The sequence below is a fragment of the Dendrobates tinctorius genome, unplaced genomic scaffold (genome assembly GCF_039654945.1).
Source record: "Dendrobates tinctorius isolate UK_male_01 unplaced genomic scaffold, ASM3965494v1 ptg000103l, whole genome shotgun sequence".
In the NCBI taxonomy this organism is placed as follows: Eukaryota; Metazoa; Chordata; class Amphibia; order Anura; family Dendrobatidae; genus Dendrobates; species Dendrobates tinctorius.
Window position 1 is genome coordinate 2,722,261 of NW_027361771.1, and position 14,339 is coordinate 2,736,599.

Genomic DNA, 14,339 nt, shown 5'->3' on the forward strand with positions numbered 1-14,339 from the left:
CCCCGACAAAGCCTATGCCAATTTTATTTTGGCCGGGGTCACACTTGTGAGTGTGATGCAAGAAACTTGGGCGAGTCTCTTGCATCAATACTCGGCACTGCCACCGACACTTGGGACCGGAGTGTGCGGCTGCATGTATTTCTGTGCAGCCGCACACTCCGGTCCCGTGTGCCAGCGGCAGTGCCGAGTATTGATGCAAGAGACTCGCGCAAGTTTCTTGCATCACACTCACAAGTGTGACCCCGGCCTTTCACGTACTGTTTAACTGTTTAAGTCATTTTACAAAATTGTAACAAGTAAAGCACTTATTAGAGTATTAAATGCTCCACAATTTCTATTTATGTTTATGTATTGAACTCTTACTTTATATAGTAGTTACTGGACAAACTTTGGATTAAAAAAACATTCTTACTACAAACTATTGCAATTTCCCTGTCTGTAGATTACATTTTGCTAAAGTAAAAATGTTTAGAAATTTTAATATATAATTGCTTTGGTAAAATTATAATGTCTGTAAAATGCTGTGAAAATTAATGGCGCTAAATAAATAATAAACAAAATGGTAAAAGCAAACAACATGACACAGCATCATAGTCATGCATTACAGTTTCCTGGTTCTCATATATGCATGAAAGAAGCATGTTCCGGCACATTAATCCTACACTCGACATTTGTGGCTGTCATAAAAGTAGGATTGGTCACAGTTTTTGGCTTAGTTCACATATCTGAGCAACCTGTCACATTCCAGATTATTACAAAGCAGCATATGACCATAGTTCATACATATAAAAGACGCCACTGCAGAAGTGACCAAAGTTACCACAATGCTATAATATTCCACATTCATAAAATGTGAAGCTGTAGATGGCTTATTAGTTGAGTTGAGCAAATTTGTTCGGATTCCGTTCCGAATACGATTGGCAACGAATATTGTTTTTTTAATATTCGTTGAACACAGCCGAACGTCACTAGAATGAATGGGAGTAGAAATTACCGAATATGTTTGGAACCGATCATCAAACATACATTTGGCACGAATATGGAAATTCAGATTCGGCAACCAAATACAAACAAATTCGTTCAACTCTACTTGTTAGTCCATGTGCACATGTAGAATTTTTAGTGAGTTTTACCCTTCAGTATTTGCAAGCCAAAACCAGGAGTGGGTGATAAATCCAGAAGTGGTGACGTGTTTCTATTATACTTTTCTTCTGGCAGTTCCTGGTTTTCTGTGAAATATAGCGTAGCGCTAATGTAGGGTGCACAAGTAGGTTACCCAGACCAAAGTGAAATAATAAAATAAATTGGCACTCAACTTATAGGGTCCTTAAACAGATGAAGTTTTTATTTATGCAGTCTGTAAACGTTTCGGCCTGTTATGGGCCTTCATCAGTCTGCGATAAGAAATTTAATACAATGAAAAAAAGAATAATAAGTCCTCACTTTGACAAATAACGAAAAATTTACATTGTACAAACTGTATATACAGTGACATGTATAATCATAAAACGAGACAAAATATTGCAATTCATGTGAAGAACCAGATGGGAAAGCAGAGTGAAAAATAATAAAAGAGGAATGACCTACCCGACTGCTAAAGATAAGGTGGAAGTTGAGTGCCAAGTTATTTAATTGTTCCTGGTTTTCTTTCCTGAGTTTTCACTTCCTTCATTTCAGATCAAGGAAAAACTCCAAGCAGCCTACACTAATGAAGTAATAGAAGCTATCACACACAAAGTATTTGTTCCACTTACAAAAGATCAATAAAAAAATGCATTGAATAGATATACATGTAGATGTCTGTCTGTCTCATGTTTCTCTGGAAATGGCTTTGTACAGTGTCCCAGACAAAGCTACTTCTGGCGAAACTCCAGTCAGAGAGCCACATGTGCATCTATTTAAAGCAATTTTTTATGGATCTTTTGTAAGTACATTAAAAACTTTATATGTTTGATAACCTGGTTATTATATTACTTCACTATCACTATTGTGGGCCATTTAGTGTTTTCCTTTTATCTAAATAGGAGGACAAGGAAACTCAGGAGAGACATCCCTAAAGTTTTAACCAGCAAACATCCTATTGAAAATAATATACAGTAAATGGTGACTCATGAGAGCACAGGGAATTCTAAGGTAAGTGCTGAGCCTGTGCAGTATCATTATGCTCTGTATTATAGAAGGCTGACCAACCTCTTGGAATCTGCTGCATTGTTAATAATAATAATAATAATAATAATAATCTTTATTTATATAGCACCAAAATATTCTGCAGCACTTTACAGTTTAACAGTTTCAAAACACAAGTCATAAGTAACAACGTTAACAATACAATAATTGAAGCAAAATAAGACGAAATGAGACGACCCTGCTCGTGAGAGCTTACAATCTACAATGAGGTGGGGGAGATACAAAGTACAGGTGTGTATTTACAATGGTGTATTTACAATGAAGGTCCAGCCATCTTGAGGGAGTGAAGGATGGATAGAGATAGTGAATGGGCTACACAAGCAAACTTACACAGAGAATTACTTTGATCAGTGAACGTGATAGGCCGCTCTGAACAAGTGTGTTTTGAGGGAGCGCCTAAAACTATGCAAATTGTGGATAGTCCTGATTTCTTGGGGTAGAGCATTCCAGAGGATAGGAGCAGCACGGGAGAAGTCTTGGAGTCGGGAGTGGGAGGTTCGGATTAGTGCAGAGGTTAGTCGAAAGTCGTTTGCAGAGCGCAGTGATCGGCTAGGCCGATAGACAGAAATGAGGGAAGAAATGTAAGGGGGTGCCGCACTGTGGAGAGCTTTGTGGGTGAGAACAAGTACTTTGAATTGGATCCTATAATGAATGGGCAGCCAATGTAAGGACTGGCGAAGAGCGGATGCGTCCAAGTACCGATTAGCCAGATGGACGATCCTGGCCGCTGCATTAAGTATGGACTGGAGGGGGGATAGTCGAGTGACGTGGAGGCCAATTAATAGAGCATTGCAGTAATCCAGGCGGGAGTGGATCAATGCAACAGTGAGGGTTTTTGTTGTTTCCATAGTGAGAAAAGGGCGGATTCTAGAGATGTTCTTTAGGTGTAAGCGGCAAGAGCGGGCAAGAGATTGTATATGGGATGTGAAGGAGAGATTGGTGTCATTCAAAACACCCAGACAGCGTGCCTGCTGCCGGGGTGTTATTGTGGTACCATCCACGGAGAGGGAAATGTCAGATTTAGGGAGGTTAGTAGACGGCGGGAGCAGAAGAAGTTCAGTTTTAGAGAGGTTGAGTTTCAGATAGAGAGTGGACATGATATTGGAGACTGCGGACAGACAGTCACTGGCGTTCTGTAGTACAGCGGGGGTGAGGTCGGGGGAAGATGTGTATAGTTGTGTGTCATCAGCATAAAGATGGTACTGAAAGCCAAATCTGCTGATGGTCTGTCCAATTGGGGCCGTGTAGAGAGAGAAAAGAAGGGGACCAAGGACTGAGCCCTGAGGTACCCCAACAGCAAGAGGAAGAGGAGATGACATGGAGCCAGAAAACAAAACACTGAAGGAGCGGTCAGAGAGATAGGAAGAGAACCAGGAGAGAGCAGTGTCCTTAATGCCTAGTGACTGGAGCCTAGAGAGTAGGAGATGGTGGTCAACAGTATCGAAAGCTGCAGATAGGTCAAGAAGAATGAGCAGAGAGTGGTCACCGTTACGTTTTGCTGTCAGAAGGTCATTGGTCACTTTGATGAGTGCAGTTTCAGTCGAATGTAAGGGGCGGAAGCCAGACTGTGAAGGGTCTAGAAGGGAGTGAGTGGAGAGGTAACGGGTAAGGTGGGAGTAAATGAAGGGGAGATTGGAGACTGGTCTGTAGTTGTTTGTGCAGGATGGGTCGAGAGCAGGTTTCTTTAGTAATGGAGTAACAATGGCGTGTTTGAAGGAGGATGGGAAAATTCCCGAGGAGAGGGAGAGATTAAAGATTGTAGTTAGGTGGGTTGTGACGACTGGAGAGAGAGACTGGAGGAGATGTGAGGGCATGGGGTCGGTAGTGCATGTAGTCGGACGAGAAGAAAAGAGGAGTCTGGAGACTTCGTCTTCTGTGATGGGATCAAATGTGGAGAGTGAGCCAGGGGAGATGCAGGAAGGGATGGGAGTCACAGCACTTGGTGGTTGGGAGCAGATTTCTATATTTAGATATTCTAGATTTTTATATACTGAAAGGACGATTTGCTGAAATGGTAATGAGAGAGAAAAAAGTCTCAGTCACAACTGAAGACACTAGTTGTATGACTGCCATGTATGGGTTCTGCTGTAGAGTTTGCAATGGGGATCTGGAACTTTCCCCTTACTGTATGCAAAAAATGTTTCAAAATCAAATTAGTTTAGCTTTCTAAGGCTATGTGCACACGTTGCGGATTCTGCTGCGTTTCCACAGCGTTTTTGGCCCTGCGGAAACGCAGCAGTTCCGCAGACATGGTACAGTACCATGTTAGCCTATGGCAAATCAAATCCGCTGTGCTGATGGTGCGTTTTTTTCCACCCGGTTTTGCTGCGGTTTACAAACCGCAGCATGTCAATTGTTTGTGCGGATTCCGCAGCGGTTTCACACCTTTAACATAGTAGAGGTGTGAAACCGCAGGCTAATCTGCAGGAAAACCGCAGGTCACTTTACCTGCGGTTTTACCTGCGGATCCGCGCGGAAAACCCCACAGGTGAATCCACAGCGTGTGCACATAGCCTTAGGGTGTATTTACACCATGCGATGAGAAGTGTTAAACGACTGACAACCAGCAACATGTTTTCTGGTTAGCGGTTCTTTAATTGTCTGTTTACCCAGACAGACCATGCTTTAAATGTAATGGATCATGCAATACACATTGGCTGCTACTGTTCTTGGCAATGCAGGTCTTAATTACACAGGACAATCTGCTGCCAAAAATGATGATCTTTCGAGCAAACCAAAAGATTATTTCCCAACATACCCAATGAACGAGTGTTTTGCATGTTTGTGAGGTGATTGGTAGCCTATTTAGACTGCGCAACTATTGTTAATGAACGTTTCTAGGAAACGTTCATGATAATCGTGCATTGTAAATGCTACTTAATGGCATTTACCCTGCATCCTGTTAAGAAGTTTCAAAGTTGTTGTTAAACATATGAACTGACAGCAGTGAGAGTAGATGCAGTGGATTCTGAAAGTATTCTTCCCCTTGGCATTTTTTTGTGTTTTGCTACCTCACAACCTGGAATTTCCCTGTTTTTTATTGAGGGGATGCATCAGTTCATGTAAAGAACATACCTACAACTGTGAACATTTGGTTTTCATTGTATTGTGAAGCAAACAAGAAATAGAACAAAATAATTGAATTATTTCAGTGTGCATAACTATACACCCCCCAAAGTCTGTACTTGAATAAGTCTCTATGAGCTTTACACATCTTGCCACTGGGACTTTTGGTCCTTTCTCAAGGCAAAACGGCTCCAGCTTCTTCACGTTAGATGGTTTCCTCTGGTGAAGAGCAGCAATCTTCAAGTCTGACCACAGATTCTCAACTGGATTAAGGTCTGGGCTTTGACTAGGCCACTCCAAAACATTTACATATTTCCCCTTAAACCACTTGAGTGTTGTTTTAGCAGTATGCTTTGGGTCATTGTCTTGTTGTAATGTGAACCTTGGTCCCGTTTCAAATCACTGATAGACTGAAACAGGTTTTGCTCAAGAATATCCCTGTATTTCACACCATCTATCTTCTCCTCAACTTGGACCATTTTCCCTATCCCGGCTGCCAAAAAACATTTTCACAGCATGATGATGCCACCACCATGCTTCACTGTGGAGATGGTGTTCTTGCGGTGATGAGCTGTGTTGGTTTGGCACCAAACATAGCGTTTACCTTGGTGCCAAAAAGTTCAATTTTGGCCTCATCTGATCACAGCACCTTCCTCCATACATTTGGGGTGTCTCCCGCATGTCATTTGGCAAACTCAAAATGATTCATACAATTTTTGTGTGTAAGCAAAGGATTTTTTCTGCCCATTCGTCCCTAAACGCCACCTCTATGGAGTGTATGGCTTATTGTGGTCGTATGGTCAAATACTCCAGTCTCTGCTTGGGAACTCTGCAGCCCCTTCAGGGTTACATTTGGTCTCTGTGCTGCTTCTTAGATTAATGCCCTCCTGGACCAGGCTGAGAGTCTGGTAACATGTTCTTTCCATTTTGATAATGGATTTGATGATGCTCTGGGGGATCATCAAAGATTAAAATAGGTAAAAATAGGTAAAAAGCCAAGAGGGTGAATACTTTTGCAAGCCATTGGTGGTACCTGAATCTACCATACATTAATGGCAAATCCCATGATTATGCCATAAATGCATAAGATGGGAATATCCCTTTAACATTGATTCTCCTATCTATTTTATTAAGTCCTTGGATGAATTATAAAATCAGTGAAATGCACAAAAATACACAGCGTCAAAAACTCAACAAATCGTGATAGCGGGAGCTTATGCTCTGATTTATCATTGGTGTTTCTCAACTTTTCTAGAGTAATTTTCTCCTTCTTAGTGACTTTTGTGTTTGTGCTTTATCATCTATACATTTTGGGCCACTTTTTAAGGTATTTTTCTATTTTAAGTCTTTTTTATTTTTTAGAAATAAAATTCACTGCGCTTCCTCACTGAAAATTAGCAAGATTACATACTAAGAAAAAACACGTGTACCTAAAAAAATCCTCCAGATAGACTGTTCACTGCCTCTGCCAGATAGCAATGAGTTAAAATAGCAGATAATAGCTGTGCCAAGTAAGCGCTATGTAGATTAACCTCTCACTTCCTGCAGCAGAGAGTGTTGAAATGTAACCCCCACTGGTGCGGCTGTAAAATATAGTGGTTAAATGCTGCTGGATGATCAATTAAACGTCACAGAAATGTTACAAAGAATTACAGCCTGCCAATGTCAGTGGGTAGTGGTGATATGAGACACTTACTTGTTAGGTGGTGAGGCACTAAGGCTAGATGGTAAGTCAGGATGCCATATGGTCTGAGGAAGAAAGCTCCCAATGCGTTGCTAGAGGTTAAAGCACGTGAAAGGTGCAGGCAGAAAGCTTGAAGAGGGCAGAGGCTGACAGTGGGCTCCGGCCGAAGCACCGCCGACAACACATTGCAAAGCACAGAGAGCCGGGGGCGTGACGTCACATGACCAGCCGCCGTGCTGAACGGGTGGTGCTCAGGGTCAATCCGAACGACGCGTTTCGGTCTTTTTTATTTTTTTACAACTATGCATAGCCAGATGATTTAGACATTTTCATAAAATGCGACTCTTAATAAATCTCTTATTTTTTAGCGCATCTTGCTCCAGTCCCTGTTCGGAGTAAAGTTTCTGAATGAGCTTTCAGTTTGCTGCATGTTTTAGAATTTTCAAACGGTTTTCAGCTTTTGGTGCTTGAAAGTCGTAAAAAACAATTAAATACTAAAATAAAGACCATTTTTGATTTTGGATAGAATACACAAACTACTTGCCCCATTTTGAAGAAGTTGATGCACAAAATGTCAGCGAATACCACAAGGCAAAAAAAGAAAAATGTATTTAATAAGTTGCAAAAAATAAATCAGGGCCCTTAGTCTTTTGGAGTTACATTCTTGAAATGATCAGCATGCTATGATTTTAGTTTGGCATTTATGGCTTTTGGCTGTTGTTAAATCATTATGTAAATATCTCACTAGGATTCTAAGGCTATGTTTGCAAACAGCCTCTTCATATTTCCATATTTATTTTGCCTGGGGAGCATTGTAAGGCCTATAAGGGTTCATGCATACATCTTTTTTAGGCAGATTTCACCTGGAACTTGCCTGAGAAAGTGCTAAAATAACACCAAAGAGAATGAACATTTGCACAACAATGTCAAAATGATTTGCTGTGCACATGGTCCATCGTTTGTAACTTCTTTTAACCACATTAGGCTTCAAAAGCCATAAAGAAGCTAAAAGAAGTGACCTGACCATTCTTCTGATGTCTTCTGGCTTGGACGTCTCCACTGTGTCATATCTGTAAAAAATTGGTTGGGAATGACATCCAAAAATACATCAACAAAGCCAATTCAGGAAGAACACCACCAGCATTTTCCTGAAACGTCTTCTGCTTCAAACATGATGTGGGTATGCTGTGGGCTAAAAGACGCTGTGTATACATATCCCAAGGCTATGTGCCCACGTAGCAAAAATGCTGCGGAAATGTCCGCAGCATATCCGCAACTCCCAGCCGCGGGTAAAACGCATGAGGAATTTGCATGCATTTTCCCGCAAAACACAAGCGTTTTGCAAGCGTTTTTAGCTTGCAAAATGCTTGCGCTTTCCAAGCGATTTGAAGCATCGCTTGGAAAGGTGATTGACAGGTTGGTCACATTTGTCAAGCATAGGGCTTGACAAGTGTGACCACCTTTTTGCTATTGATGCTGTCTATGCGGCATTAAAAATAATTAAAAAAATAAAAAATATGGTTATTCTTACCTTCTGACGGCCCCTGATCTCCTCAACGACGCTCCCGGTACGTTTCGGTCCCAGGGATGCATTGCGAGAATCACCTGAGATGACCGCAATGTCATCTCAGGTGATTCGCGCAATGCATCCCTGGGACCGGAAGATGCTGGCAGCGTGGTTGAGAGGCGGGAAGGACTCTGAGGGCCATCAGAATGTGAGTATATCACTATTTTTTATTTTTATTCTATTTTCTACAGCAGGGGTGGGAAACGTCCGGCCCGCCATATCATCTTATGCGGCCAGCAGCCACTTTCCCCATTTTTTGGCTGTGGGCCCTTTAAGAGGTGCGGGCGGTATTGTGCCGCGCTTTTCCCATCAGTGCTCAGCAGGGCCGTATTTGCCATTTGCCCCCCCCCATACAAACCTCCTCCAGTGGTGCCTGAGCTGCAGCTCTGATGGTCCTGTGTGAGTGCGCGGTCACATGTGGTACCGCTCATTAAGATCATGAATATGGACGCCACTCCACTCTCATAGGTGTGGCTCCCATATTCATGACCTTAATGAACGGTACCACGTGACCGGTGATCACGCGCTCACACACAAACAGGAAGTAGTAATACCCGCAGCAGCAGGGAACGGACCAAGCCACGGCACAGGTGAGCCGTATGGTGAACGCTAGCCTTGCAACCTCATGCTGGCTTTTAACCTCACGTGTATGGATTAAGTGAATAAAGAATTGCATTTTCACTATATCGTGGAGCTGGACATTTATCTTTATTACTTTGGATTGGACGCTTGGACACAGCGGTCTCGTGCTCCGATGTTGGAATGCTATGCCTGGTGAGCTGGATTTATATGTTGGACTTAATGAACGGTACAACATGACCGGTGATCACGCGCTCACACACACACACACACACACAAACAGGAAATAGTGATACCCGCAGCAGCAGGGAATGGACCAAGCCACGGCACAGGTGAGCCATATGGTGAATGAGCGATGGCGGCGGAGGCGACGCGGCGGGGGGGGGCAGAATGAGCCTGGGAGTAATGAGCGCTGGGGGGGCGAGCGAAACCTGCGCTGGGGGTAATGAGCAGAGCCTGCACTGGGGAGATGGCTGCACTGGGGAGATGGCTGCACTGGGGAGATGGCTGCACTGAGAAGACGGCTGCACTGAGGAGATGGCTGCACTGGGGAGATGGCTGCACTGAGGAGATGGATGCACAGGGGAAATGGTGCACTGCGGAGATGGCTGCACTGGGGAGATGGCTGCACTGGGGAGATGGCTGCACTGGGGAGATGGCTGCACTGGGGAGACGGCTGCACTGGGGAGATGGCTGCACTGAGAAGACGGCTGCACTGAGGAGATGGCTGCACTGGGGAGATGGCTGCACTGAGGAGATGGATGCACAGGGGAAATGGTGCACTGCGGAGATGGCTGCACTGGGGAGATGGCTGCACTGGGGAGATGGCTGCACTGGGGAGATGGCTGCACTGGGGAGACGGCTGCACTGAAGAGACGGCTGCACTGGGGAGATGGCTGCACTGGGGAAACGGCTGCACTGGGGAAACGGCTGCACTGTGGAGATGACTGCACTGGGGAAATGGCTGCACTGGGGAGATGGCTGCACTGGGGAGACGGGTGCACTGGGGAGACGGGTGCACTGGGGAGACGGGTGCACTGGGGAGACGGGTGCACTTGGGAAACGGGTGCACTTGGGAAACGGGTGCACTGGGGAAACGGGTGCACTGGGGAAATGGGTGCACTGAAGAGATGGCTGCACTGGGGAGATGGCTGCACTGGGGAAATGGCTGCACTGGGGAAATGGCTGCACTGGGGAGATGGCTGCACTGGGGAGACGGGTGCACTGGGGAGACGGGTGCACTGGGGAGACGGCTGCACTGAGGAGATGGGTGCACTGGGGAAACGGGTGCACTGAGGAGATGGCTGCAATGGGGAGATGGCTGCACTGGGGAAACGGGTGCACTGGGGAGATGGCTGCACTGGGGAGATGGCTGCACTGGGGAGATGGGTGCACTGGGGAGATGGGTGCACTGGGGAGACGGGTGCACTGGGGAGATGGGTGCACTGGGGAGATGGCTACACTGAGGAGATGGGTGCACTGGGGAAACGGGTGCACTGGGGAGATGGCTGCACTGTGGAGATGGCTGCAATGGGGAGACGGCTGCACTGGGGAGACGGCTGCACTGGGGAGACGGCTCCACTGGGGAGACGGCTGCACTGGGGAGACGGCTGCACTGGGGAGATGGCTGCAAATCATGCAAATGCATCAACATAAACTATATCTCTGAGCACGCCAAAATACTCGGAGGACACCCGAGCATGCTCGGGAAAACCCGAGCAATGATTATACTCGCTTATCATTATTAATAATTTTATACGGCCCCCGAACGCTGTTATAAAATTCCAAATGGCCCTCAGCAGAAAAAGGGTTCCCCACCCCTGTTCTACAGGGATATGGTACCCAGGGTCTGGAGGAGAGTCTCCTCTCCTCCAGACCCTGGGTACCATCCGCACATGAAGCGCTCACTTTACGCATGGTGGGCATAGCCACATGCGTAAAGTGACCGTTTCAATGCAATCCTATGGAGGAGGAATCGCCGCGATTCCGCAGGAATAAATGAACATGCTGCGGATTTTACCGCTGTGCGATTCTGCAGCGGTAAAATCCGCAACATGGGCACAGCAACTGCGGAATCCCATAGGATTGCATGGGATGCGCTTTTTAAGCATTTCCGCTGCGGAAAAAAAGCGACAAAAATGATTAAAAAATGCAACGTGTGCACATACCCTAAAGCTTGCCATGCACATTAGATGGCTGTTGACCAAATGTTGACTCCACAGCCATTTCAACCGACTCTCTTATTTGCAAGAGTGTGAGTTTGCAATACCCCACTATACAGTTGACTGAGTGGTGTGGGTCCTAAGATGAAGCCATCAATATAAAGGACAACTACTTTAATCTTCAATAAGATCCCTTGCTGTTTTTATCGGGGGGGAGGTGTAAAAGGTCCTTTAAACACTCAATGAGTGACTTGTAATAACTTTGATCATGATTTTTTGGGCAATAAATCTTGTGTAAATGCAACTTAAAAGGGTCGTCCAGGCTTCTGATGAAAGTCTACAGTATTATAATCTTTGTGACTGCAGACTTCTGCATCCTTACAGTGCACGCCTTGGAGTCCTGTGTAGGTCAGGAGGAAATGCTGGGAGGGGCAAGGGTTCATAACCCTCATTGGCTGGCTCGCATGTCTATTACAGACGGGGCCTGTGGTGACTGAGCCAGTTGCAGAGTGTAATTTGCCCCTCCCCGCATGGTGTAATTTAATTAATGAACTGTGACCGACATGTTCAACCCATCCCTGGCCTGTTTTCGTTTTATTTGGGGGGGGTCTAGCGGGAGGGGGGAATGCACCGCCTACACCAAAAAACGGGTCTCTGCAGTCTTACAATCTTTGTGACTACAGACTTCTGTACCCTTACAGCGCACGCCTCATATGATGTAAAGGATTCTCTAGGGTTTCCACAATACCACAGTAGCCCTCCGACTGTCTAATGGCTCCCGAATTAGCCCCCAAGCTGTATAATGGCCCCCACGTTAGCCCCCAAGCTGTACAATGGCCCCCACATTAACCCCCAAGATGTAAAATGACCCCCACATTAGCCCCCAAGCTGTGTAATGCCCCTCACACCGGCTCCCACACTGTATATGTGTCTTTTACGTACTGATATTCCTCATCTCATTCAAGAGTACGATCTGAAAATAAAATGCATTTTTACTGCAAGAGAAATTAACATATGGTGGATTCCAAAATCGCACCACAGCTCAATTTGCAAATAAGAAAAAAAGCACAGTGGGTATAAGATTTCTATAAATTCCATTCACTGGGTTGGAACTGTAAAAGGCATTTTTTCTGCACAAAAATGCGCAGCGGAAAAAAAAAAATCGCACCAAATACTCGTTATGGAAATTGAGCCTAAGATTCTGAATGTGTATGGACACAAAGCTAGACACAAAATAAAGGCTTTCTTACCATGCTGGGAAGGGACTCCTCACCTGTGGCCTTCAGCTGTAGAGAGGAAGGTTCTTGTTAATATACCGACTGATATGCAAAGAGGTAAAGAGGTAGATTATCACATTACACAGATGGTTACATAGCAAACAGGAAAGACCGCAGACTAAACAGAAGTCACAGAGAAACATGATTAACATTTAGCATGGCTGATTTAATAAGAACATAGGTCAATAAATTATATATATATATATATATATACTGCTCAAAAAAATAAAGGGAACACTAAACAATACACTGTATTGTTTAGTGTTCCCTTTATTTTTTGAGCAGTATATATATATATATATATATATATATATATATATATATAACACAATCACGCAGGATCTGTTGAAGAAAAAACATAAAACCATCCCACAGAGTCTCTTTCATTTAGCCAAGAATAACAGGCGCTGGTCCTTCTGTCTATGTCACACCAATCACAATGTCAATGTACAAACTCTATCTCTTCATATTAATATCCATACCCCGGGTTAATAGAAAAGGAGCCCCTCCAGAGCGGGTGTCATACAGAGCCTGCAGCGCAGTGTGACAGACAAGTGACAGTGAGACACACCTGGAGGGCAGGGAAGGACAAAGTCCAATAAGGAAAGAACCGAGAGAGAGGGAGAAAGGTAGATGATACGCAGAGAGCTTTAAGGAGGCTGTGATTGTTCGAGTGTCTTATGGACTTTGGCACATTACAGATCTCAGGGAACAGTAAAAAGAATAAACTGATTATAAAACTAGGTGTATATGAATAAGTCATGGTGCAAGAGAACACACTGCCTAGAGAGGGATTAGGCCTCACAAGGACGCAGACACATTGTAGGTGTCTGAGAAGCTAAAAGAGATATAGAACATGATACATATATCGCTCACCTGGCAAATCCGCCTGTGTATGGAAGGAATCCTTGAAATCCGGAGGACGGCTCCAAACTGCACTCGTGTGTTTTTCAGTTTCCTGTAACGTTGCCTATATATAGGATATAGAACAACAAAGTGATAAGCACACAATAAAAGGGTTGTCTGGGAGTAGAAATGAAGGGTTTGTTTTTTTACTTTTAGCAATCTTGTCCATGGACTATGTCAGATATTGCAGCTCCCTGCTATTCAAGTGTATCAGCCGCTTTGCAGTATAAGGCCGGAGTCACCCTAGCGGGGAATACGGATGAGTGTTATATGTATATATCATTTATTGACCTATAAAACATCGTATAGCACTCGGACCACTGTTAATCTGTGGGGCAGCTCCCATCACCATTTTTTTTTCTCGGCCGTATTGTACGTGCGAGTGAAATCGCAGCATGCTGTGATTTGCTGCGTATATAGGCTGAGACTCGCCAATGTAAGTCTATGGGGGCGAGAAAAAAAAATCGCACGCGGATCATCCATGTGACTTGCGAGAAATACGCACCGGTGTCCTTTGAAAAGCTGACAATTCAGTGCGCTATACTGTAAAATCACACTGACAGGTTAGAAAAGAATAGATATATACACATAGAATATATATATACAGTTGTGGCCAAAATATTGACACCCCTGCAATTCTGTCAGATAATACTCAGTTTCTTCCTGAAAATGATTGCAAACACAAATTCATTGGTATTATCTTCATTTAATTTGTCTTAAATGAAAAAACACAAAAAGAATTATCCTAAAGCCAAATTGGATATAATTCCACACCAAACATAAAAAAGAGGGTGGACAAAAGTATTGGCACTGTTCGAAAAATCATGTGATGCTTCTCTAATTTGTGTAATTAACAGCACCTGTAACTTACCTGTGGCACCTAACAGGTGTTGGCAATAACTAAATCACAC

At 44.2% G+C, this 14,339-nt stretch overlaps 1 protein-coding gene across 1 annotated transcript in view; it reads right to left on the reverse strand.

Annotated features, from left to right (window-relative positions):
- Positions 1–13,119, reverse strand: part of MYO15B (myosin XVB) — a 139,950-nt gene extending 126,831 nt beyond the window's left edge. Inside the window, exons 1-2 of the mRNA XM_073587950.1 lie at positions 13,005–13,119; positions 12,496–12,531 (exon numbers count right to left, since the gene is read on the reverse strand). Coding sequence (XP_073444051.1) covers positions 12,496–12,498 — 3 coding nt within the window. The 5' untranslated portion in view covers positions 12,499–12,531; positions 13,005–13,119. The remainder of the gene's footprint in view (positions 1–12,495; positions 12,532–13,004) is intronic.
- Between the last annotated feature and the right edge of the window lie 1,220 nt (positions 13,120–14,339).